This window comes from Polyodon spathula, chromosome 44 (assembly GCF_017654505.1).
Source record: "Polyodon spathula isolate WHYD16114869_AA chromosome 44, ASM1765450v1, whole genome shotgun sequence".
Lineage (NCBI taxonomy): Eukaryota > Metazoa > Chordata > Actinopteri > Acipenseriformes > Polyodontidae > Polyodon > Polyodon spathula.
The window spans coordinates 2,262,265-2,286,766 of record NC_054577.1 but is presented as its reverse complement, the minus strand read 5'-3'; the positions used below and the strand labels follow the sequence as shown (position 1 = coordinate 2,286,766).

Sequence of the window (24,502 nt, the reverse complement as noted above, 5' to 3'; positions counted from 1 at the left end):
TCGCTGCAGAACGCACTTGTCCTTAAAGCGTTTTTGTTCTTCAGGTTATGGATACAGAGTATTTTTTCATACCTTTGCAAACTGCAAACCTTTCGTTATCACACAGAATAATCTGCAGCCCAGCACAAAATACTAATATAGTGGTGAATTGAAAAGACAAAAATTGTTTTCTTCTCAGCTTGTCTCCAACATTTTATCCAGTGCTATATATATATATTTTTTTTTTTTTTATTTTTTTTTATAATTATTTTGCATAATTTAAATCTACATTTAACAAAAAAAAAATTACAAAACCTCTCTTTTTTTTTCTCCAGGAAATAGCTATATATAAAAAAAAAAAAAAAAACACACAAATACAATGAATTTTAAAATGGTATTTTCTTTCTTAAAACATTAAAAGCAGTACATTTTTTTTTTTTTGTTGTTTTCTTGTTTTGTTACAGAACATAGGTTGAAAATTGACGCCGACTGTCGCCATGGCAACCCGAGTGCATCCAGCCATCAGGGAGCGAGTCAGTGAGACCCTCGTGTGAGTATGTGTGTGTGGATGCTGAAGTCATAGTTACCGTCGCTAAGCAACAGTCATCACTGCTGATAAGGGAGTGCAGGGAACAGAGATAGAGGTGAGAGAGAGAGAGAGGAGAGGGAGAGAGGTGTGAGAGAGGAGAGATGTGAGATAAAGAGGTGTGACAGACAGAGAGGAGAGAGAGAAAGGTGTGAGAGGAGAGAAGGGTGGTGGTGATGATGTTTTGAATAAAAAAACAAAAGGTGTTACTGCTTAAGCAGTCCCCGTTTGAGACTGTATTGGCGAACAACTACTGTGTAAACACCAGCCTCTTGTCTCAGTTAACAGCGTTGGCACATCACGCTATGCCCACTTCCGCCCGCTAGGTTACCCACAGCACTGGCACTGCCCAGGAATCCGACAGCATTTCAGTTCCCGTTGACCCATGAACCACCTTCAAAACACACCCTCCCTCAGCAACAACACAACACAGCGTGGACTGACCAGAAACGATGGGGGAGAGACCACATTAATATTTACAGGAATATAAATCCATATTAACAATGCATCCACTCCAGTGTCTGATGTCGTCACGGGGCTTGTGTTGAGACGTTGAAAGCAGTAAAAAGTACCAAAAGACATTTGAAAAAACGTTCAGTGGCTGCTCATTTGAACTCTAGGTGGCGCCACCTGGGGCTTCAACTGGAAATGTTGTCGTTAGACCTCCGATGCACCAGGGGGCGCTGTTTTTGGGGGAGCGTTGCTTTGAGACAGTCTTGTTGTGCAGGAAACACGGTTTATTGCTGGTACGAGGGCTGTGTTACTGACCTGTACAGTTCTGAATCCAAGTTTCCACTCTGATAAACCCTTTCTTATCCAGCACTTGGCCAGTCTAGTTTAGAGTGTTGACGAAACACAGTTGCCCCCCACCCCCACTTTTTTTTTTTTTGCTTATTCTTTGGATTGGAGTTTACGCCGAGGGGGGCGCGTACTGTATTAGAGTCGTTCTGCTATCTAGAATTCCACAAACAGAAAGAGGAGAGCTTGTTTCAAGGATGATTCTGCCGTCGGTCCACACAACGGAATCCACGATCCTAGATATTCTGTATTCTCATCAACAATCTGATTTTTTTTTAAATGCACCTTCCCCCCCCCCAGCTGTTTTCCCATTGAAAATGCAGGGGCGAACAGCGGTGGCTTTTGTCTGCTGTAGCGAATTTTAGATCTTGTTTGATTGCATTGAGGGGGCTGAAGTTGGTCGACACAAGCCAAGATGAAAAGCACTTAGAATTCAGCGTTCCACCTTCAAAAACAAAATCCTTTTTCACAGGCATTTTTCGTTCTCTGCAGAAGTTCCTCTATAGGAAGAGGCCAGCTAAAAGCAATAAAACTGCCTACTTCGAAACAACGGAGAGAAACCACGAAATTCTAAGACCAAAAAAAGACGCTTAAGTTCTCCGTAAAACAGAAAGAAAACCAACGTAGAAACAGCGGCGATAAAAAACGCCACTAACAGCGTAAAAAAAAACAAAAAAAAAAAGAACAACAAATCCCACAGTGTCAAACTGTCTTCAGACTTTATAATAAATATTTGCAGGGCTTTGAGGAGGCATTTCCTGGACGATATAAACAGGGTGGCCATAATCGCCGCTCACTTTCTCGTAGTGGGGACAGAACGCGCTGTCGGAAGTCCGTAGCGGGATTATGATGTCGCTGGGTTCCGAACCGTTGTTGTTCCCGCCCCTTTTGGGGCTGCTCAGAGTGGAGAGAGAGAGGGGCGGGTGGTGGCTGTCCGAGTGCTTCGATTGGCGTCTCCGGTAGCAAACCACGGCGATGACGATGGCGATGATGAGCAGGAAGGCGGAGCCTCCCGCCGCCCCGGCGATGATGGGAATGTTTGAAGGAGGGAAGGGTCCGTTTTCCCCGCCTCCCTGCTTCGTTGAGTTCCCTGAAGGATCTGCGAACAGGAAACAGGAGAGGTTTGGGGTCAGTTTTGTTACTTTTTTTGCTATCTTTGAATCTTTTGTATTGATTCATTACACTTTGTAACCAGTTTATCAACGTGACAAAACAATGAGGGTTAGGACTTGGGTTAGGGTTGGGTTTGATTGGAGGTTGGGGTTAGGGTTGGTTGGGGTTAGGGTTGGTTAGGGTTAGGGTTAGGGTTGGGTTTGATTGGAGGTTAGGGTTAGGGTTAGGGTTAGGGTTAGGGTTAGGGTTGGGTTAGGGTTAGGACTAGGTTAAGGTTAGTGTTGGTTGTGATTGGAGGTTGCTTTGGTTTGGGGTTGAGGTTTGGTTCGGTTAGGGTTTAAAGGGGTTGGGGTTAGGGTAGGGTTGGGGTTAGGGGTTAGGGTTGGGGTTAGGGTTAGGGTTAGGGTTAGTGTCAGGGTTTGATTGGAGGTTGGGGTTAGGGTTGGTTGGGGTTAGGGTTAGGACTAGGGTTAAGGTTAGTGTTGGGTTTGATTGGAGGTTAGGGTTGGGGTTAGGGTTAGGGTTAGGGTTGGTTGGAGGCTAAGGTTGGTTGAGGATTAGGGTTAGGGTTGGTTAGGACTAGGGTTAGGGTTGGGGTTGGTTGGAGGTTGGGGTTAGGGTTGGTTGGGGTTAGGGTTAGGACTAGGGTTAGGGTTAGTGTTGGGGTTAGGGTTGGGTAGTTAGACTTGGTCCTCCTTTCCCAAGGGTTGGTTGGGGTTAGGCTAGTGGTTGGGGTTGAGGATTAGGGTTAGGGGTTAGGAGAGACGGTTAGTGTTGGGGTTTGATTTGAAGTATTAGGGTTAGGGTTGGTTGGGGTTAGGGTTAGGGTTGGGTTTGATTGGAGGTTGGGGTTAGGGTTGGCGTTAGGGTTTCCCAAGGTTATTGACAAGGGTTCAGTTAGTGTTTGGTTGATCCCAACCCCAAACTAACCTGGGAGGTTGGTTGGGGTTTGGGGATTAAGGGTTAGGGTTGGGTTGGTTAGGGACAGGGTCCAACCCAAGGCACCAAGTGTTGGGTTTGATTGGTTAGGTGGTTGGGGTTGGGGTTAGGGTTGGTTGGGGTAGGGGGTTAGGGTTAGGGTTGGGTTTGGTTGTTAGGGTTGGGGTTGGGGTTAGGGTTAGGGTTAGGGTTGGTTGGGGTTAGGGTTAGGGTTGGGGTTAGGGTTGGGGTTAGGGTTAGGGTTGGGGTTTGGGTTTAGGGTTGGGGTTAGGGTTGTGGGTTGGGGTTAGGGTTGGTTGGGGTTAGGGTTAGGGTTAGGGTTAAGGTTAGGGTGACATAAAACCGATCCAAGGGGTTGAGGTTCCTAATCCCAACACAACTACACACAACCACCAAACAGGGTTTGGGTTAGGACTAGGGATTAGGGTTGAGGGTTACCACCAATGGTTAGGCATTGGAGGGTTGGGTTTGGGGTTGGGGTTGGGGTTAGGGTTGGGGTTAGGGTTTAGGTTGGGGTTTGGGTTTGGGGTTGGGTTAGGGTTAGGGTTAGGGTTAGGGTTGGTTGGAGGCTAAGGTTGGTTGAGGATTAGGGTTAGGGTTGGTTAGGACTAGGGTTAGGGTTGGGTTTGATTGGAGGTTGGGGTTAGGGTTGGTTGGGGTTAGGGTTAGGACTAGGGTTAAGGTTAGTGTTGGGTTTGATTGGAGGTTACGGTTGGGGTTAGGGTCGGTTGGGGTTAGGGTTAGGACTAGGGTTAAGGTTAGTGTTGGGGATTAGAGGTTAGGGTTTGGGGGTTAGGGTTAGGGTTGGGTTTGATTGGAGGTTGGGGTTAGGGTTGGCGTTAGGGTTAGGTTTGATTGGAGGTTAGGGTTGGTGGGGGAATAAGGTTGGTTGTTTGGGGTTGGAGGTTAGTGTTGGGGTTGGGGTGTGTGTTGAGATCCTAAAAACATTTGCACAGGGAAAGGGTGATTAAAGTCTTAAATACCGGATTCAGATCACCTGCAATAACTCTTTGTAGATCACAGACAGACATTCCACACAGATGACCAGGCATCATAAATGAACATATCTGTGTCTGTGTAGCCTGCCTCTGCTGGGAAATCAGCCACTGGTGCGTCTCCTCCTGCAGTTTTGTATGAACAAGTCTGACTATCATTGAGTGGCATTTCAAGGGCAACAGCATGTCAGCCACTTTGAAACCTGAAGCTTCGATTCAACACACAACCCGGACGATGTATTAGAATCAACCAGCCACAGCACTGTCAATAACCGGGGAATTCCCTCCCCCACGACCCCCCCATTTCCATGCACAAAGCAGGGTAAAAAAAAAAAAATCTCTAGCGAAACAGCGTTTTGAAGCAAGGTTGGCAGACAGTGAGGATGCAAGTGGAGGTTACGTCTCTGTGGGGTCTGGGCTTTGTGTAGTTTTTATAATGCTCAATTAGTGGCAGCTCTGCCCCGCACACAAACCAGGATTGCCTGCGGCGCAAAACATCGCAAGTGCGCTCAGGGAGGACCGACCTAAACGCATTACTGAGCATTTCCACAGCTCAGCACTGGCAGGACGACTGACAGCTCTTTCATAACGTTAAACTGATGGTCCGGCTGTGGGGAGGAAGCGCAGGAGAGCACGCCAGCCAGCTGCAGCACAAATCAATCAGAGTACCTTCGAATGTCAGCCCTCCGCCCTCTTATTATTTGACGGTGTTTGCAACCTTCTGAAGTGCTGTTCTGTTCCTGCGCTGTGTAATTTATCAAGCGCGGTCTGCACCAACAACAGAGACTTTAACAGCAAAGGCAAATTCAAAACCTCTTTTTGGCAGCAGGGGCACTGTATTGCTTGCCTCCTTCCGTAGTTAAGCCTTCTGTACATCAGAGCGAAAGAAAGCGGGCCTGGGTGACAGTCCAGTTTGGTTATATTTAGAGACGCGCAAGACGAAATGCAAGCACAACCTATAAAGGAATGAAAAAAAGAAAAAGGGATGAAATAAAAAAGGTGAAGGAAAAAAATAATGAAAGGCAAAAATGAAGGAGTAAGGAATAAGGAAAAAGGGAATAGAAACGAAAAAAGAAAGAATAAAAAAGGGAAAGGACAGAAGAAAAAGAATGCCATGAAGTGAGTGATGAAGGCGGCTGGGCAGTGCTCTGCTAGTGTGTTGGTTTCTACAGTGACGGATCTAATACCCAAGCTGCGGTTTGTGGTTAGAGAACAGCCAGCATTTTCAATACAGGGGGCTCGGCAGCTCCCCCCGCTCAGCCTGGCAGCTCGGGACACCTCCCTTGGCAAGCAGCCTGGGGCACAGCACTGACTGATAATAATATCATCAGGAAAAGAAAAATACACATTCTCACTCTCTCTCTCCCAGGACTCAGAGAGGTACCAGAGAGAGGAAATATACACAACTGCATTGTCACTTTCTCTATCACCCTCTCTCTGCCTTATTCCTCCCCCCCCCCCGCTCTCTCTCTCTCTCTCCCCTTCTTTCTCCTCCCTCGCTCTTCTCCTCCCTCTCTCATTCCCTCTCATTCTCTGCCACGATAATTTGTCTCCCGTCTCTATCCCGATTCTCTTTCTCTTCCCCTCTCTCTCCCGATCTCTCCTTCTTCAATGCCACCATTTTCAAAAGCCTTTTTTTTTTTTTTTTGTAGCATGACCTAGAATTTTAGGATTGAGATACAATTAAAAAAAAAAATTCGTACCTGAGGCCTTGTCTTTGCCCGGGACTCGGTTAGGGTCTGGCGCTGGAGGCTGTCCTGGCAAGAGATCTGGGTTCGGCTTCTGGGGGTCAGGCCCGTTACCGTTGGGATCTGGGGAACAAAAAAAGGGGATCCCAGAGTCAAGAAGACTTCTAGTGGAAACGTTTGTCATTGAATTGAATACATCTATGCTAATTTATCAAATTTATATTTGCCCCCATATATGTGAATATAAGAGATGGGACTAAAGACTCCTTTTGCATAGCGGTGTCATCCAGTCTAGGTTTTACGACCAGCTTGATCAGCCCCCAGTGTGTCTAGGCAACAAGCTCAGGTGTGTCTGATTAAACTTACCAAAACCAGCAACGGATCAAACTGCTATGCCATGGGAACGGGACTTGTACTCTCATCCCTGTATGTAGTTCTAGGACAAAGAAACAAAAGCACCCCCCCCCCCCCCCCCCCCCCCCCTTACACGCGACTGCGACTGACTAACTTGCAGACTGACTGATTGGAGCACAGCACAGTGTATAAAAATAAGCATGACTTCTTGAGCTCTGAAACTAGCACAACACCCACCCGCCTCCCAAAAGAGAAGAACAATTCAGAACAGCATCTGCAGGTCACCTTGAAAAAACTGACAGGAAAGGAATCAGCTGCTCCAGCGACCCCACTCAGTTTAGTTTCAGTAACGCTGATGAAGACACTAGAACCCAAACGCTGGTCTGCGTGTATTGTCATTTGAATGGCACGAGGAAGGCTGAGTGGTGCCTGGCACTTAGGAATCTCCAGGCAAGCTGAGAGCAAGCCAAGAGCCAGATAATGCAGATTTAACAGCACCCACTCAGAATGGCCGCAGACCTCAAGGGAAGCAGGAATAAAACCGCAGAAATGTTTTGAAATCTAAAGTTTCTTTGACGAGTAACTAACGTGTTTAATTGAAGCACTGAATCCAGGCAGTGAGAAGAAGAGCGCGTGATATGGTGCTCTTATAAATGAGAGAGGTTTGATGGGGAAGGAGGTGAGACTGAGTGCTATGGAGAGAGGAGAGAAAAGGTGTTTCACAGCCTTTAAAAGATGCTAGTAGAGTACACAAAAAGCAAGCTTTTGTGTTTGCTGGGAAAAAAAAAAACAAAAAAAAAACCCAGTCCTAATTTGTGTTAGGAGTTTACTTTCCTTGAATCCTGCAAGAGGTTCTTAAGGGGTGACGAGAGACGGAAGGAGATGGGACCGCAGCCGAGTGCAGACTGCAATCTGAGGGTCTATCGGACAGCTTGCAAAGCCAGCCCCCTTTCAGACTCAAGCAGGGAGACCAGAAAATACACGCAATAAGCAAAAACTGCACCTCCCTGAAATGAGCTGCAGCCAACGAATCATATTGATCAGTACGTGCTTCTGATCAGGAACCATAACATAGCAAGGGGTGGTGCATAAAAACACAACTGTGCTCTCGTAACACACAACACTGTGAAGAAGTCAAGCCTCATTGCTGCTAACACAACTGCAGAGCCGTTCCAAGTTCCCACTGCTAATAAGGTCTCTATGGAAATTGCACTGGCAATGCTGGGAGGGCTGTGGGTTGCTGAAGCTGAAGTGATACTCTGGGATGATAATGCACTGGGACCGCGCTTCTGCCTGTAAAGGATGACTCTGCATCGACAGTCACTCCACTGATTGTTCCCCAACGCCCTCTTCGCTGCTCTTAAACAAGACTCGCTAACTATTAAGAGTTTACACAGGGTGCTGATTAGTGATGGGCACAGATTTTTATTCACAGTCTGAGAAAACAGACCCGTACAGGAAGGAGAGAGAGACGTAGCCCCCAAAGGGCAGCACTGTGTATCGAAGAAACAAAGTTGTTGTTTTTTTTTTTTTTGTCTAAAAACTCTGTCGCGGCAGAAGGGAGCCGTGTTTAATATAGCGCTCGCAGTTTGCCCCGACGAGATAATATTTTTTCAGTAACTTGTAATAATTCCATTTTAAGGTTCCCCCCCCAAGGGGGGGATCTAGGAATCCTAATCCTGCACAGCGGACTGCCATCCAAGCTTCCTTCTCCTTCCAGACTTTAGGGTGAAATGGTGGGTGATCTACCACCACTAGCTGTGTGTGACCCTGAGCGAGTCACCTCCTTGTGCTCAGCGGATGAGATGTTAAACCAATCTCCTATTGGAAGTGACTCTGCATGTAGTGCGCAGTTCAAAGCCTGCCTCTGTGAAGCGCTTTGTGATGGAGGTCCACTGTGAAAGGCGCTATATAAAAATAAAGATGTTATTATTATATTATTATTATATGGAACTCAGTTTAAAGAAACAAACAAAACATAAAATCACACTTACTCTGTCCGACTTTGAGGACCACCTTCATGCCCTTGTTTAGACACGCCCCTCCTTTCATGCTCTCCAATCCCTGACGAGAACCATCTGAGGTGGCTGAGGAGAGACAACGCAAAAGAGGCGGGGTTAATTTGTGCTGGATCGGAACTTTGGAAACCTCCCGGAACGAACATTCTGTCGTGACACAACCATGACATCATCGTCAGAACTCCAGAACGACACCAAGTTCAGCGCTCTGGGTTCGTTTTTCTATCTACACAGTCAAAGAAGGGCTTTTTATTTGATATGGGATTTTTTTGGAGAGAAATTTGAGCTGCCTCTTAAATTTCAAAGGAATTTAAATATAAATATGATCAAAAGGTTCAGACATTCCACAGAAACACCTGGTTTCCTGCAGGAAGCGAAGCAGTCTGGAGAATGTAAACACACACACACCCTCAACAACGCTATCTGATCAACACGGAAGCCCCACGCTGGAGACGAGGCTTCAGCGAAGGCAGCGAGGGGGTGTCGGGAGATATCACAAACCAGACGTGATTAGGCACGCAAACCGCATACTTCCAGAGTTATTTTCAAACTTGGGTTTTGCACTATATCACCCCGTTCTCACTTATGTTGCGCAATATATTGGGTTACAGAGGGAGAGTCATAATTCGTGCAACATTGTCACAGGGTGCTGCGCCCGGAGCATAATGTGCAGAGGAAGCGGGGCTCCGGCAGAGACGAGGAAGCGGGGCTCCGGCAGAGACGAGGAAGCGGGGCTCCAGCAGAGACGAGGAAGCGGGGCTCCAGCAGAGACGAGGAAGCGGGGCTCCGGCAGAGACGAGGAAGCGGGGCTCCAGCAGAGACGAGGAAGCGGGGCTCCGGCAGAGACATTCTGTGACAAAGTTTGGCTACCAGAGGGTTTATCTGGCCACCAAGAATGTCAACAGAAAACAATGATGTTGCACACACCACACACACACTCACACACACACACACACACACACACAAACAAACCCAGACACACACACACTCACACACAGACACAAACAAACCCAGACAATGACAAACCACACACAAGACACGCACAGACACACACACACACACACACAACACACACACACACACAAACAAACCCAGACACACATACACACACCCAGACACACTCCTTGCGGCAAACTTTCAAATCCTCAAATGCATCTCGACACTGATCTGCGCTCATAAATCTTTCAATGGTCTTTTAACGTTTCCAAAACAGAGCGGCATGTATCAACTGCAATCCAGCTACCGTTTTATTTCTGCACCCCCTCCTCTCCTCTCCTCCTCTCCCCTCCTCTCCCCCTCCTCTCGCCTCCTCTCCTCTCCTCTCCTTTCACCTCTCCTCCTCCTCTCCTCTCCCCCTCCCCTCTTCTCCTCTCCCCTCCTTTCACCTCCCCTCCTCCTCTCCCTCCCCTCTCCTCTCCTCTCTCCCTCTCCTCTCCTCCTCCTCTCCCTTCCTCTCCTCTCCTCTCCCCTCTCCTCCTCTCCTCTCCTCCCCTCTCCTCCCTCTTCCACGTGAAATCTCTTTTGAGCCTGTTCTCCATCAGGCTGCTGTCAAGATAAAAACGAGACCAAGGAAAAAAAAAAAATCTCGTCTCCGAGGAATTCTTTTCTAATTTTTTAATTTTTTAATTTTAGACCTACAGGCTTGCGCTTGGACTCTTGGACTGGGTTTCTATGAAGTGTGCCGTCGATCTAATTGCTTTTTGTTGTGGAACTATTTCAAGGTGTCAGTAATTTTGTGGTTCTACGTTCTCTTGCCCCAACATTGATTCATCGTTATATATATAATTTTTTTTAATGTATTATTTCAGATTGTCTGATTCTGTGTTCAGTCGATTTCTTCTTGCTTTGAGCTGGTCTGGAGAATCCGAAATGCCGGGTCGGAAAAGTTTTCTTTCATTCCATTCAAATCGTCTGCACCCAGCGACTCGAATTTCATACAGGAAGACAGCCGGGGGGCTCCTTAACCATTTTAAGAAATTCATCTTTGAAGATGGGAACACGTGTGGCTGCTTGTTAATGCTACAACAGCTATCAAATAACTAGAACAACGATGAGAAAGAAAGAAAAAGAAAGGAAAAACGAAAGAAAGAAAAAAACAGAAAGAAAGAAAGTCATCAATTCAATTAGAGAAGCACTAATTTTCCCATTGTGACAATTTTCCAGGTTTTCAGTTCCAGTGGTTTGATTTCACACGCACAACAAATCAAAACTACAAACGAGGCACTCTGATAAACACCCTGCACACTGCTGCACAAACGGGGTGCTGATAAACACCCTGCACACTGCTGCACAAACGGGGTGCTGATAAACACCCTGCACACTGCTGCACAAACAAGGTGCTCTGATAAACACCCTGCACACTGCTGCACAAACAAGGTGCTCTGATAAACACCCTGCACTCTGCTGTACAAACGAGGTGCTCTGATAAACACCCTGCACACTGCTGCACAAACGAGGTGCTCTGATAAACACCCTGCACACTGCTGTACAAACAAGGTGCTCTGATAAACACCCTGCACACTGCTGCACAAACGAGGTGCTGATAAACACCCTGCACACTGCTGTACAAACAAGGCGCTCTGATAAACACCCTGCACACTGCTGCACAAACGAGGCGCTCTGATAAACACCCTGCACACTGCTGCTGATAAACACCCTGCACACTGCTGCACAAACGAGGTGCTCTGATAAACACCCTGCACACTGCTGTACAAACAAGGCGCTCTGATAAACACCCTGCACACTGCTGTACAAACAAGGCGCTCTGATAAACACCCTGCACACTGCTGCACAAACGAGGTGCTGATAAACACCCTGCACACTGCTGCACAAACGGGGTGCTGATAAACACCCTGCACACTGCTGCACAAACAAGGCGCTCTGATAAACACCCTGCACACTGCTGCACAAACGAGGTGCTCTGATAAACACCCTGCACACTGCTGTACAAACAAGGCGCTCTGATAAACACCCTGCACACTGCTGTACAAACGAGGTGCTCTGATAAACACCCTGCACTCTGCTGCACAAACGAGGTGCTGATAAACACCCTGCACACTGCTGCACAAACGAGGTGCTCTGATAAACACCCTGCACACTGCTGCACAAACGAGGCGCTCTGATAAACACCCTGCACACTGCTGCACAAACGAGGTGCTGATAAACACCCTGCACACTGCTGCACAAACAAGGCGCTCTGATAAACACCCTGCACACTGCTGCACAAACAAGGCGCTCTGATAAACACCCTGCACACTGCTGCACAAACAAGGCGCTCTGATAAACACCCTGCACACTGCTGCACAAACAAGGCGCTCTGATAAACACCCTGCACACTGCTGCACAAACGAGGGCTGATAAACACCCTGCACTGATAAACACCCTGCACACTGCTGATAAACACCCTGCACACTGCTGTACAAACGGGGCTCTGATAAACACCCTGCACACTGCTGCACAAACGAGGTGCTCTGATAAACACCCTGCACACTGCTGCACAAACGAGGTGCTCTGATAAACACCCTGCACACTGCTGCACAAAACTGATAAACACCCTGCACTCTGCTGCACAAACGAGGCTCTGATAAACACCCTGCACTCTGCTGTACAAACGGCGTGCTGATAAACACCCTGCACTCTGCTGTACAAACGAGGTGCTGATAAACACCCTGCACTCTGCTGTACAAACGAGGCTCTGATAAACACCCTGCACACTGCTGTACAAACGAGGCTCTGATAAACACCCTGCACACTGCTGTACAGACATTCGCTGAAAAAGGAAAAGCGGAACTAATGAGGGAGCGGGGAAACCGATTTTAAACTCTTTATTCCCTTTGTCTCCTCTTGCCCGTCTCTTCACTGTCCTACAAATTAGAGGTGGGATAGCCTCACATCAGGGACAAAAATTGCAACACAGGAACGGACTGCGTATGATGCCTCTGCAGTGAAAAAAAAAAAAGGTCTTTGGCTGCAATTTTCCAAGAGTTTAACCTTCTGTGCAAAACTGCAAGACAGAAATGAGAAGAAGAAAGACCAGTAAAAAGAACAAGCTCTCCAGAATGACAGCGGTCTGCACTCCTGTTACAAACTCATTAGAAAGTCGCTCTCTCGCTGTCTGCAGTCCCGGCGCACTGAGGTGTGACTCTCCATCTCCGCTCCCTTAGAGCTGCTATCGCTGCTGGCCACAAAAACACAGACAAGAAGCGCGATCCCATTAGCGGGACGAGTGAAGGGCGGGCACAGGACTGGCAAGGGGGGGGGTGACATTGCCACTGACATTTCAATCAGCGCAGGCTGGCAGGGACTCAGGGAATGTATGGGAGTTAGCTAAGGATATTTTGTTTCATACACACACACACTCTCTCTCTCTCTCTCTCTCCCTCTTGAAATCTACAGAATGAATCTTTTCATATAATCGGATCTCTTTCCTCTGAGAATACTTTCGAAAGGCAGGACGTGAATCTACCTAATGAAGCCTGCCCCCCCCCCCCCATCTACACAGCAACAGTCTGGACTGACACGGCTGACCTACATAGTGCAAAAAAAAATATAAAAATCTTCCGGACTGTTTACCCCAATCTCCAACGCGAAGAGACAGGAGATGAAGGGGGGGGGGCACTACGTCTTCCTATTAGATGAGCTACAAAGTCAAATTAAAGCCTGAATAGGTCATGCGTAGGTCAAAAAAAAAACGCCCCCCCCCCCTTTTCGTGTGCACGTTCTTTCTCGGTGGTTTCGGACTCTTTTTTCAGAAAGATTTCCATCTTTGTTTTTCGTTTTAGAATTACGTGAGAGCTGGCCCTGTTAGTGAAAGAGCGAGAGAGAGAGAGAGAGAGAGAGGGAGCGAGATAGATGGAGATCGAGAGAGAAACAGAGCGAGAGAGCGGGAGGGGAAGAGAGAGAGAATCTGGACTGCTCTCTCAAGAACACAAGAAATGTTATACCCTAATTAGGCAGAGGCGAGTGTTTTTGGGTGGTTCCTGGGCAGTGTTGTGTTGTTACTGACTTGTCATTTTTTTCATCTTTTTTTCTTTCCAATCCATCCCTCCCATATTTTGCGTCCAGGTCCTGCTTGCTCTTAAATTAGGGGTCCAACATCGGACTGGAAAGGGTTAAAAGAAACTGATTCTAAAGCATTCGCAGGTAGCCCTTTAAAACTGGAAATAATGTCATTGCTAATAATAATGCATTTAAAATAAAAACAAGAGGCCACATACATTCTCAGCTTCAATAAGTGTCCTAAATCCTCCTCTCTCCAGCAGCCTTACCTAGTGCTTCTCAATGCGCCCTCGCTCGGCACTAACTCTACACATGCGATGCCCTTCATAAAGCAACAGCTCATAACGAACGCTCTCGCTCGCCGTGGGTTCGGCCCCTGGCCGTTTCACGCTCTCTATAACTAATGTTATCAGACAAGCTGAAGATCCTGTTAATGTTTCGGAGCTGTGCAACTGTCCTAACATATCTCCTGCAGCTTGGGTCTCTTTTCTTGTCTTTCTCTCCGCTATCTCGCTGCATTTCCCTTGTGTTGAAGCCAGGGGCCAGGGGCCCTTGTTACAACATGCTGGTCTCATTAGAGAAAGAGAAAGAGAAAGGGAGGCTCTTCTACTCCCTGAACAGCCTCCCTCTGCACTGGTGGAGCAGAGAGAGAAAGGGAGTCTCTTATCTGAACAGCCTCCCTCCGCTCTGTGCTGGTGGAGCAGAGAGAGAGAAAGGGAGGCTCTTATACTCTGTGAACAGCCTCCCTCTGTGCTGCAGAGAAAGAAGAAGGGAGACTCTTATCTGAACAGCCTCCCTTTGCTCTGTGCTGGTGGAGCAGAGAGAGAGAGAAAGGGAGGCTCTTATACTCTGTGAATAGCCCCCCTCTGTGCTGCATAGAAAGAGAAAAGGAGGCTATTATACTCTCTGAACAGCCTCCCCCCGCTCCGTAGAGAACGAGACAGCCCCCCTCAGCTCTAACCACCAGGCCACAGCTCCTGAATCACGGACCGCTGCTTCAAACAAGCACGACTACCAAGAAAGCCACAACAAGGGATGAGAAACAGCTGGCGATCAGCTCTCTGCTTGCGCTCAGGACTCAACTGTTTCCCCCCCCCCGAGAGTGTTCTCAAAATTAGGAGTAACGAGATAAGGATTTAAACAGAGGACTGGAAAGTTGCATTTCATGATTTGAAAAAATCTGAACGCTTTGAGTCTCTACGCCTGCCAATGCATTAGCTGCTGCGAAAAAATACGTTGAAATAAGCAGATCATAAAACAACCATAATTTAAACATTACAACTTTAGCTGTTTCATTAAAATCCATTACAAGTTAACCAAGCATTTTAAAAATTACTTGAGCACGAAATTGAGATTATCATCTGTCTAAAATGACAAGAAACACTGAAAATGTGGTCGGGACAAAATCTATATCTCTCAGAACGCAAGCTCCATCCTTTGTCCCCCAGCTGAATACTTTCTTAGAAGAGCGATTCTCGTTTAGAAAACGAAGAGAAAAAAAGGCAGCCAGCCGCAATAATGCGACTTGACATCCACGCTCAGAAAAACACTCAGGGCATGAGAGAGAGAGAGTGAGAGACTGAGAAAGAGACAGCGACAGAGAGAGAGAGAGGAGAGAGAAACAGAGAGAGGAGAGGAGAGAGACAAAGAGAGACAGCGACACAGAGACAGAGAGAGAGAGAGAGACAGAGTGTGAGAGAGAGGAGAGGTGAGAGAGAGTGAGAAAGAGACAGAGACCAGGCTTTGTTGACGAACCAGTTTGTTTCCACTAGGTCCAGAACCTGAAATTATATTCTTTCTGTTATGTACAAAGAATGAAAAAAATTCAATCATTATACTTCCAGAGAGAGAGAGAGAGAATAACAGTGGGGCTTCAGTGAGTTATAGGATAATAATTCCATCAAGGTCTTCTACGAGAGCGAAGGCGAGTTTCTAAACCGTCTCAGAGACCCGAGACGGGATTCCTGGCGCGTCTGTTATTTTTTCTAATCCTCGGACCCCCTTGCGATGCTGATATTAAAGAAGACGAGGTTCAGAGGGTCAGTCCGGTGTTTTTTTAAGCCTCGTGTTTCAGGGCTTTGCAGACGGTCCGTCTCGTTATCCTTTATTTGCACGATTCGCCTTTACCTCGTTTTAATTTCCCGTTCCTCTCCAGTTTCTCTGAGATGCGAACGCACCAGCTTGACATCATTTTGAACGTGTTCTCACTGTCTTTTTTTTCGAGTGGCTCAGGATATATATTAGGGTTGAGACATAATTAAAAAGAAAACACCCTAAAAGATGTTTTATTTGACTGTAGTTTTGTGTTCGTCATGCACAGGTATGGGTTCAGGAGAAGCAGAATGATAATGGATAGATGGAAGTGTTCAAGCCGTTGAGCTCAACCAGTTTCTGCCCCTTTAAAAGAGATTTGACACAAACTGCCCTGGATTCTGCTGGAGAACAGCTGGTCTGGTGATTAAGATCTTAAAACTCAGTGGCCCGTTTTAATCTGGAGGAAATAAGTCACTTTCATCTGGTGTTTATTTTTACAGAGATATGTTCCAGCATGCTTACACATTGAATTTACCATAACAGAATTCTGTTTAGTATTGTGTTATATATTACTGTAGCACAGCGCTGAGTTCTCTACACTAGACTGTATTGAATTAGCTGCTCTCAGATCCCCAGTACAGCACTGAGTTCTCTACACTAGACTGCATTGAATTAGCTGCTCTCAGATCCCCAGTACAGCACTGAGTTCTCTACACTAGACTGTATTGAATTAGCTGCTCTCAGATCCCCAGTACAGCACTGAGTTCTCTACACTAGACTGTATTGAATTAGCTGCTCTCAGATCCCCAGTACAGCGCTGAGTTCTCTACACTAGACTGTATTGAATTAGCTGCTCTCAGATCCCCAGTACAGCACTGAGTTCTCTGTATTGAATTAGCTGCTCTCACTAGACTGTATTGTATTAGCTGCTCTCAGATCCCCAGTACAGAGTTCTCTACACTAAACATTCAGTATAGATTTACAGATGAACAAAAATAAAGCATTGCTCAGGAGAAATCTCTCCTATGTTTTTTAAGCATGACCTTTAAGTCTGACATCTTAGGCTAAAGAAAACCCTGCAAAAGGCCACGGCTTCAGCACTGACCCCGACTGCTGCCTTGATCTGTCAGATAGCTTTATTAAAACACCCAGCGCCCAGAGAGACCTCTCGGCCAATGAGAGCAGGAGGCCCGCCCCTGCGCTAGGCAACCACGGAACAGAACACAGCTCCAGGGCGACACAGGAACCCTTCCTCGACCGGCGAGCAGATTGTCACAGTCCGGCAGACAGAGTGAGACGGTGCCTGAGAGCAGTCACACGAAATGCTGGCTTCCCAGCAACTGCAATGCAGCCTGATTCCTGTTCATATCGTCCACTATGAAAGGCGCTATATAAAATAAAGATTGATTGATTATAGTGCATTGATCCACCCTTCCTGCTCTGCACTGGACTCGCCTGACCTCAGCACCACATCGCTGGATCCTCAGCTGATGCGCTATCCTTTCTAATCTGTCACTGTAGATTGTAATCCTAACTTGTTGCATCCTAGTTCATATTGTATTCTAGCAGTGTTATTATTAGTGTAAACTATACTGTGTTTAGCTATATTTCAATGCCCTGATTGGTACATTGTAACCCTGTGCTCTGGCACACTGTGACACCTGTGTGAGTCTCCTGGGGTAAAGGGGTCTCCCAAATAAATAATAATAAACTAATATAATAATAAAATAATAATAATAAATAGTCTTGTGAGAAAGCACATAATAATACTAAAACCACAGAGAGGTCTGGTAAAGCACAGAGAGGTGTGGTAAAGCACAGGGAAGCATTGCAAAGCACAGAGAGGTCTGGTAAAGCATAGGGAAGCATTGTAAAGCACAGAGAGGTCTGGTAAAGCATAGGGAAGCATTGTAAAGCACAGAGAGGTGTGGTAAAGCATAGGGAAGCATTGTAAAGCACAGAGAGGTCTGGTAAAGCATAGGGAAGCATTGTAAAGCACAGAGAGGTCTGGTAAAGCATAGGGAAGCATTGCAAAGCACAGAGAGGTCTGGTAAAGCATAGGGAAGCATTGTAAAGCACAGAGAGGTCTGGTAAAGCATAGGGAAGCATTGTAAAGCACAGAGAGGTGTGGTAAAGCACTGGGAAGCATTGTAAAGCACAGAGAGGTGTGGTAAAGCATATTCAGAAGTGGTACGGTGAACTGTGGGTTTGTCTCTAAGACGCCCGATCCTGTAAAATCAGAAAATCTTAACCTTGATAAATGAATGAGCGCTACCTGCTGAATTATTAACAGCCCCGCACTCTGACAAACAGCACAACTCAGAGGCAGAGAAAGAGCTTTGCTTCATCGATTGACCAGCAAGTCCAGGGCTTGGATACAATCTCATCTAAACCAGCTGGCTCCCGATAGCACAGTCATTCCTAACTGTGAATATTTATCCATTCAATCATTTTCTATCGTTTCAAATTGTACATGGGGAAAAAATAGCAACACCTGATGGGAACACACGATGAGAGAGAGAGAGAGAGAGAGAGAGAGAGAGAGAGGAGAGAGAGAGAGAGAGAGAGAGAGGAGAGAGAGAGAGAGAGAGAGGAGAGGAGGAGAGGAGGAGGAGAGAGAGGAGAGAGGAGAGAGAGAGAGGAGAGGATAGAGAGGAGAGAGAGAGGAGAGAGGAGAGGAGAGGAGAGAGAGAGAGGAGAGAGGAGAGAGAGAGAGAGAGAGAGAGAGAGAGAGAGAGAGAGAGAGAGAGAGAGAGAGGAGAGGACGGAGAGGAGAGAGGAGAGAGAGAGAGGAGAGAGAGGAGAGAGAGAGAGAGGAGAGAGGAGGGAGGAGAGGAGAGAGAGAGAAGGAGAGAGAGAGGAGAGAGAGAGGAGAGGAGAGGAGAGGAGAGAGAGGAGAGAGAGAGAGGAGAGAGAGAGGAGAGGAGAGAGGAGAGGAGAGGAGAGAGAGAGAGAGAATACTGCTTGCACTAGAAGTTTTTTTCAACGATAGTTTACACTGAAATGCAATTACATGAGGTGCATGGTAACAGAAACCAGGCCTTGTTTACGAACCAGTTTGTTTCCACTAGATCCAAAACCTGAAATTATATTCTTTCTATTATGTACAAAGAATGAACAAAATAAATAATTATATTTGCACAATATCTACTGTATTTAAACACACACACACACACACACTGTATTTATGCTTTGTAAAATTCCATGCCTTTGAACATGTATTTATAATACAGATTCAACGTTTCATGTCAGCTTCTCCTCACTGTCTGATTCGCAGTGGTCTTGGAACAGTCTTCTGTAAATCACTGTGCAGTTTAAACAATGCTTCAAAGTTAAAACACTAGTGTCAGTCTCCCTGGCTATTTGTCCCGTCCTGTTTGAAGAACAGAACTATTAAAATAGCATGTTTCTAGTGACTATTCTGCGGGGAGTATTGCCAGTGATTCATGAGTATCCTGATTCTCCTTGGATAGAGAGCTGTGCGCTGTTTCTGAATTTTCTATATCTATCTATATCTCTATCTATCTATCTATATCTCTCGATATCTATCCAGCTTCTATCTCTCTGTATATCTATCTCTACATCTATATCTATTTTCTAACTCTATCTATCTATATCTATCTCTCTTTATCTATATCCATCTACCTCTATATCTATCTGTCTGTATATCTATCTATCTATCTCCATATCTATATCTATCTTTATGTCTGTCTGTCTGTCTAAACAGTGAGTTTTCAGCTGATTGATTAGTTTTCTTCATCACTGAGTACTCTGCTGGATCATGATTCTCTAGAGGATACAGATCTGCTTTGAATTGAGTTTCAGAGAAGCTCTTCAGCCCGACCCATGCAGACAGACTCCCTCCTGCCAGCCCCAGCGGCTGTCTAAGGGAGCGTGAATCGATAGCCACCCGCGGGCATCAATAATTTACACTGGCATTCAGGTGGGTGAGACTTCTCTCCCGTCAAACCCTGCATTATTTATCTGGGCAAAAAAGTGGAAATAAAACAACAAATGTATTTATTTAACCCGTTTAAAAGCTAAACTCAAGGCTCCCATCGAACATCCTTGTGCTGTTCAATGTAGGCATTTATTCTGCATGCTAACTGCAATTCCCAATCCACTGAGATTACAATGCGACTGTGCCATTCCCAATCCACTGAGATTACAATGCGACTGTGCCATTCCCAATCCATTGAGATTACAATGCGACTGTGCCATTCCCAATCCACTGAGATTACAATGCGACTGTGCCATTCCCAATCCACTGAGATTACAATGCGACTGTGCCATTCCATTGAGATTACAAATCCATCCATTGAGATTACAATGCGGCTGTGCCATTCCCAATCCATTGAGATTACAATGCGACTGTGCCATTCCCAATCCACTGAGATTACAATGCGACTGTGCCATTCCCAATCCATTGAGATTACAATGCGACTGTGCCATTCCCAATCCACTGAGATTACAATGCGGCTGTGCCATTCCCAATCCATTGAGATTACAATGCGACTGTGCCATTCCCAATCCACTGAGATTACAATGCGACTGTGCCATTCCCAATCCACTGAGATTACAATGCGACTGTGCCATTCCCAATCCATTGAGATTACAATGCGACTGTGCCATTCCCAATCCACTGAGATTACAATGCGACTGTGCCATTCCCAATCCATTGAGATTACAATGCGACTGTGCCATTCCCAATCCACTGAGATTACAATGCGACTGTGCCATTCCCAATCCATTGAGATTACAATGCGACTGTGCCATTCCCAATCCATTGAGATTACAATGCGACTGTGCCATTCCCAATCCATTGAGATTACAATGCGACTGTGCCATTCCCAATCCATTGAGATTACAATGTGACTGTGCCATTCCCAATCCACTGAGATTACAATGCGACTGTGCCATTCCCAATCCATTGAGATTACAATGCGACTGTGCCACTCCTAATCCACTGAGACTGATCACACCTGCATCACTGTAATTGTAATTAAACCCTGCAACTGACTGATTGCAGTTCAGGTTCTTGTTTCTGTATTTGTAGCTGTGACTAGTTGTAGATGATTTAGTATCACTGGATTAAACGTGCTCATGCGTGGAGCTGTTTGTTACTTTTCAGTATCGTTCTGTAATTGCTGCAGAATTGCTGTCATTGGAATTGGAATTGGAATTTAAAGAAAACAATGCCAAACAGTTAAAGGGGGTGGAATGGTTTTGTTTGCTACAGTGTAAAATCTCTCTGCAAAATCACAGTGGTTCCTTTTGAAACACCATGAAGAGGAGAGCTCTCCCCCTCTCTCTCCCCCTCTCTCTCCTCTCTCTCTCCTCTCTCTCTCTCTCTCTCTCGGGTGTGTGTGTGTGTGTGTGTGTGAAGGTTTCCAAAGGTTTTTTATTGTAGGCAAACAGTCGTCACACACACACACACACACACACACACACACACACGCACACACAGCCTGTCAAGAGTAGAATAGCATTCTGGTTGCATTAGCAGAGATTAAGTAGAAGCCAACCACAGTAAACTCAACTAACCTGTTCTGTGAAGAGAAACACTGAGAGTCTCAGTGCTGGGGCACAGGGCAACAGCAGCTGAGCTGAGAGAACACTGCAAGTGTAGCAGAGTGAAAATCACAAGGTGAAGCACTTCTGAGTAGCTGGGCTGGGAGCTCCAGACGAGGGACAAATCAGTGTTTCTCAATTCTGATTCCTTTTTAAAATCCCAGTCCTTTCTAAGGAATAATAAATTGTGGGGCTTGTTCAACTGCTTTACCAGACCTCTCTGTGCTTTACAGTGATTCCCTGTGCTTTACCACACCTCTCTGTGCTTTACAATGCTTCCCTATGCTTTACCAGACCTCTCTGTGCTTTACAATGCTTCCCTGTGCTTTACCAGACCTCTCTGTGCTTTACAATGCTTCCCTATGCTTTACCACACCTCTCTGTGCTTTACAATGCTTCCCTATGCTTTACCAGACCTCTCTGTGCTTTACAATGCTTCCCTATGCTTTACCAGACCTCTCTGTGCTTTACAATGCTTCCCTATGCTTTACCAGACCTCTCTGTGCTTTACAATGCTTCCCTATGCTTTACCAGACCTCTCTGTGCTTCACAATGCTTCCCTGTGCTTTACCAGGCTTTAGGGCAGAGTGGATGAATCACCCTATACAGCGAGGGAGGGGTTAACCCCCCCCCCCTGACACTGGTATATCAGTTCCACTTCTTTTAGCTCAATTTAAATATATTAACGTGCGTCAAGTTGGATTAATTAAATTGCTTCCCTAAGGGCAGGATCAACAAGCAAAGATCTTCTCCCTCCCTCCCTCCCATCCCTCCCTCTCTCTCTCCTCCTCTCCCTCCTCCCTCCCTCTCCTCTGGAGAGAGGAGGCGGGAGAGAGAGTAGAAGGAGACGCAAGTCGACGGTGTTCCCTCTCCCTGGTCTCTACCGTCTGAGTGTGACATTGGTTGACAATGTATATATTTGGAAATATCGCCCCTGCCACAACGTATATGTTAGTGATACATGCTGGAACCTAATGTTCGCTTACGCTATAGTCAAACCTTACCCTACTTTGGATGTCTTATGTGCTATCGAATCTGCTTTCTGGGCGCATAAAACCCGACGTCACACCTTCCGTCGACCCAAACTCCTCGCGAGTCACCAATCGAATTTCTTTCGCGACCCGACACGTCACACCTTTCCGTACAACTCCTCTGAGTCCCCAAAGGCAGCGTTGACGTCACCAGATTCAGATCTTCTTCCCTCCCATCCCTCTCCTCCTCTCTTCCTTCCTTCCCTCTCTCTCCTCTCCCTCCCCCTCTCTCTCTCCCCGTGCGTTCCCCACTGCCACAAGGTAAACTGATACAAGCTGCACTCCTGAAAGAACTTCGTTTGTGGAACAAAATACACACTACGCTATGATCTTCTATCTACTGTTACACCATCATGTTTATAGATTAAACCTTTAGAAATACAGGATGCTGTTTGTTTGGGCTGCAGTGTGGAAGGCAGAGGGTTTGAGGAGCTCAGTGGTTAGATAAAGAAAGCGCTGGGCTGCAGTGTGGAAGGCAGTGGGTTTTGAGGTAGCTCAGTGGTTCAGTGGTTAGATAAAGAAAGCGCTGGGCTGCAGTGTGGAAGGCAGTGGGTTTGAGGAGCTCAGTGGTTAGATAAAGAAAGCGCTGGGCTGCAGTGTGGAAGGCAGTGGGTTTGAGGAGCTCAGTGGTTAGATAAAGAAAGTGCTGGGCTGCAGTGTGGAAGGCAGTGGGTTTGAGGAGCTCAGTGGTTAGATAAAGAAAGCGCTGGGCTGCAGTGTGGAAGGCAGTGGGTTTGAGGAGCTCAGTGGTTAGATAAAGAAAGCGCTGGGCTGCAGTGTGGAAGGCAGTGGGTTTGAGGAGCTCAGTGGTTAGATAAAGAAAGCGCTGGGCTGCAGTGTGGAAGGCAGTGGGTTTGAGGAGCTCAGTGGTTAGATAAAGAAAGCGCTGGGCTGCAGTGTGGAAGGCAGTGGGTTTGAGGAGCTGGACCTGTTTATAAGAGATTAATTCAGATCTTTTATTTAACATCATGTAATCAAAGAATCTACAAAATGACAAATCGCTTAAAAGTCTATACAGCAGTACAGTAGTGTTTCATGTTAGATTTTGAAAAGTCACATTGTTTCGTGAAGTAAATGGGAACACTACAGAGTGGTGTGCAATTCAGTACGTTAACGCAACATTATTCAGCAGGCTGATCATTCCACTTTATGAAGCCAAATTTGATCATTCTATACAGAGGGTGATGTATATTTACATGGTTCTCTCAGATCGCATATTGCACGTCAGTGGGTACATTTCCCAGAAATCACAAACCGTGAAAAAACAACGAAACAATCCTCCAGCCTTACCGATGATGTAGTAGTCTTGGTGCGTCTTGAATTCGTGTCCCCACAGGTTAGGGCTGTACTCCTGGAACTTGATGGTGAATCTCGTGTCACTGCTGGGCTTGTCGCAGGTCAGGAGAAGGTTTGGGGGTCCAGCGATCTCACAGCGGGCTGCTTCCTCTCGAGTGTTCACGAGATATAGCTTGTAGTACTCATAGTCCTCTGTGGATCTGGGGCCCAGGGGCTCCGAGGCAGGGCAGATCAGGTCCAGCCGGTCCCCGATCTGGGGGTACAAGACATAGCCAGCCTCGTCGGAGAACCTGGGGAGAGGGGTGGGGAGGTTAGCATAAAAACCAGAATCCAGCACTTTTGCAAACTGATATTTAACTGTGCAGGATTCAAGAGTCCGCATTGAAACTGATGCAATGATTCCCCCTAATCCAGAATCTGTCTGTTGTGGAATTCTCTCGTTTCAAATGACTGTAAAATCTGACTGCACCGGGATGGGGGGGGGGGGGGGGTCTCTCCTAGTGTTTAAAACTTAGTATAAAAAACTAAAAGCAAGACACTGCCTGTATATTAACTATGAGAAACTTTAGCAAGCGTACCCTTAGAAAAAGATTCCCAGAGCGAAATGTGTGATCAAGCACAGTGACAGCATGGGAAGCATTGTAAAGCACAGAGAGGTCTGGTAAAGCATAGGGAAGCATTGTAAAGCACAGAGAGGTCTGGTAAAGCATAGGGAAGCATTGTAAAGCACAGAGAGGTCTGGTAAAGCATAGGGAAGCATTGTAAAGCACAGAGAGGTCTGGTAAAGCATAGGGAAGCATTGTAAAGCACAGAGAGGTCTGGTAAAGCATAGGGAAGCATTGTAAAGCACAGAGAGGTCTGGTAAAGCATAGGGAAGCATTGTAAAGCACAGAGAGGTCTGATAAAGCATAGGGAAGCATTGTAAAGCACAGAGAGGTCTGGTAAAGCATAGGGAAGCATTGCAAAGCACAGAGAGGTCTGGTAAAGCATAGGGAAGCATTGCAAAGCACAGAGAGGTCTGGTAAAGCATAGGGAAGCATTGCAAAGCACAGAGAGGTCTGGTAAAGCATAGGGAAGCATTGTAAAGCACAGAGAGGTCTGA

At 46.4% G+C, this 24,502-nt stretch overlaps 1 protein-coding gene across 1 annotated transcript; it reads right to left on the bottom strand.

Moving 5' to 3' along the window:
• Nucleotides 1-695: 695 nt before the first annotated feature.
• On the bottom strand, nucleotides 696-23,821 carry LOC121305741 (ephrin-B3-like). Its single transcript, XM_041237493.1, has 4 exons — nucleotides 23,395-23,821; nucleotides 8,447-8,539; nucleotides 6,114-6,221; nucleotides 696-2,462 (listed from the first exon to the last, which is right to left on the bottom strand). Exons 1-4 carry the CDS (start codon nucleotides 23,780-23,782, stop codon nucleotides 2,077-2,079), a joined length of 975 nt encoding a protein of 324 aa, XP_041093427.1. The 5' UTR covers nucleotides 23,783-23,821; the 3' UTR covers nucleotides 696-2,076.
• Between the last annotated feature and the right edge of the window lie 681 nt (nucleotides 23,822-24,502).

Excerpts from the sequence above, each read along its gene's own strand:
- LOC121305741 (XM_041237493.1), bottom strand. The coding sequence starts at position 23,782 with ATGCGGACTCTTGAATCCTGCACAGTTAAATATCAGTTTGCAAAAGTG. Across the intron at positions 8,540-23,394 it reads CCAAGACTACTACATCATCG|CCACCTCAGATGGTTCTCGT; the intron begins GTAAGGCTGGAG and ends GTCTCTCCTCAG. Across the intron at positions 6,222-8,446 it reads GGTCCTCAAAGTCGGACAGA|ATCCCAACGGTAACGGGCCT; the intron begins GTAAGTGTGATT and ends TTTGTTCCCCAG.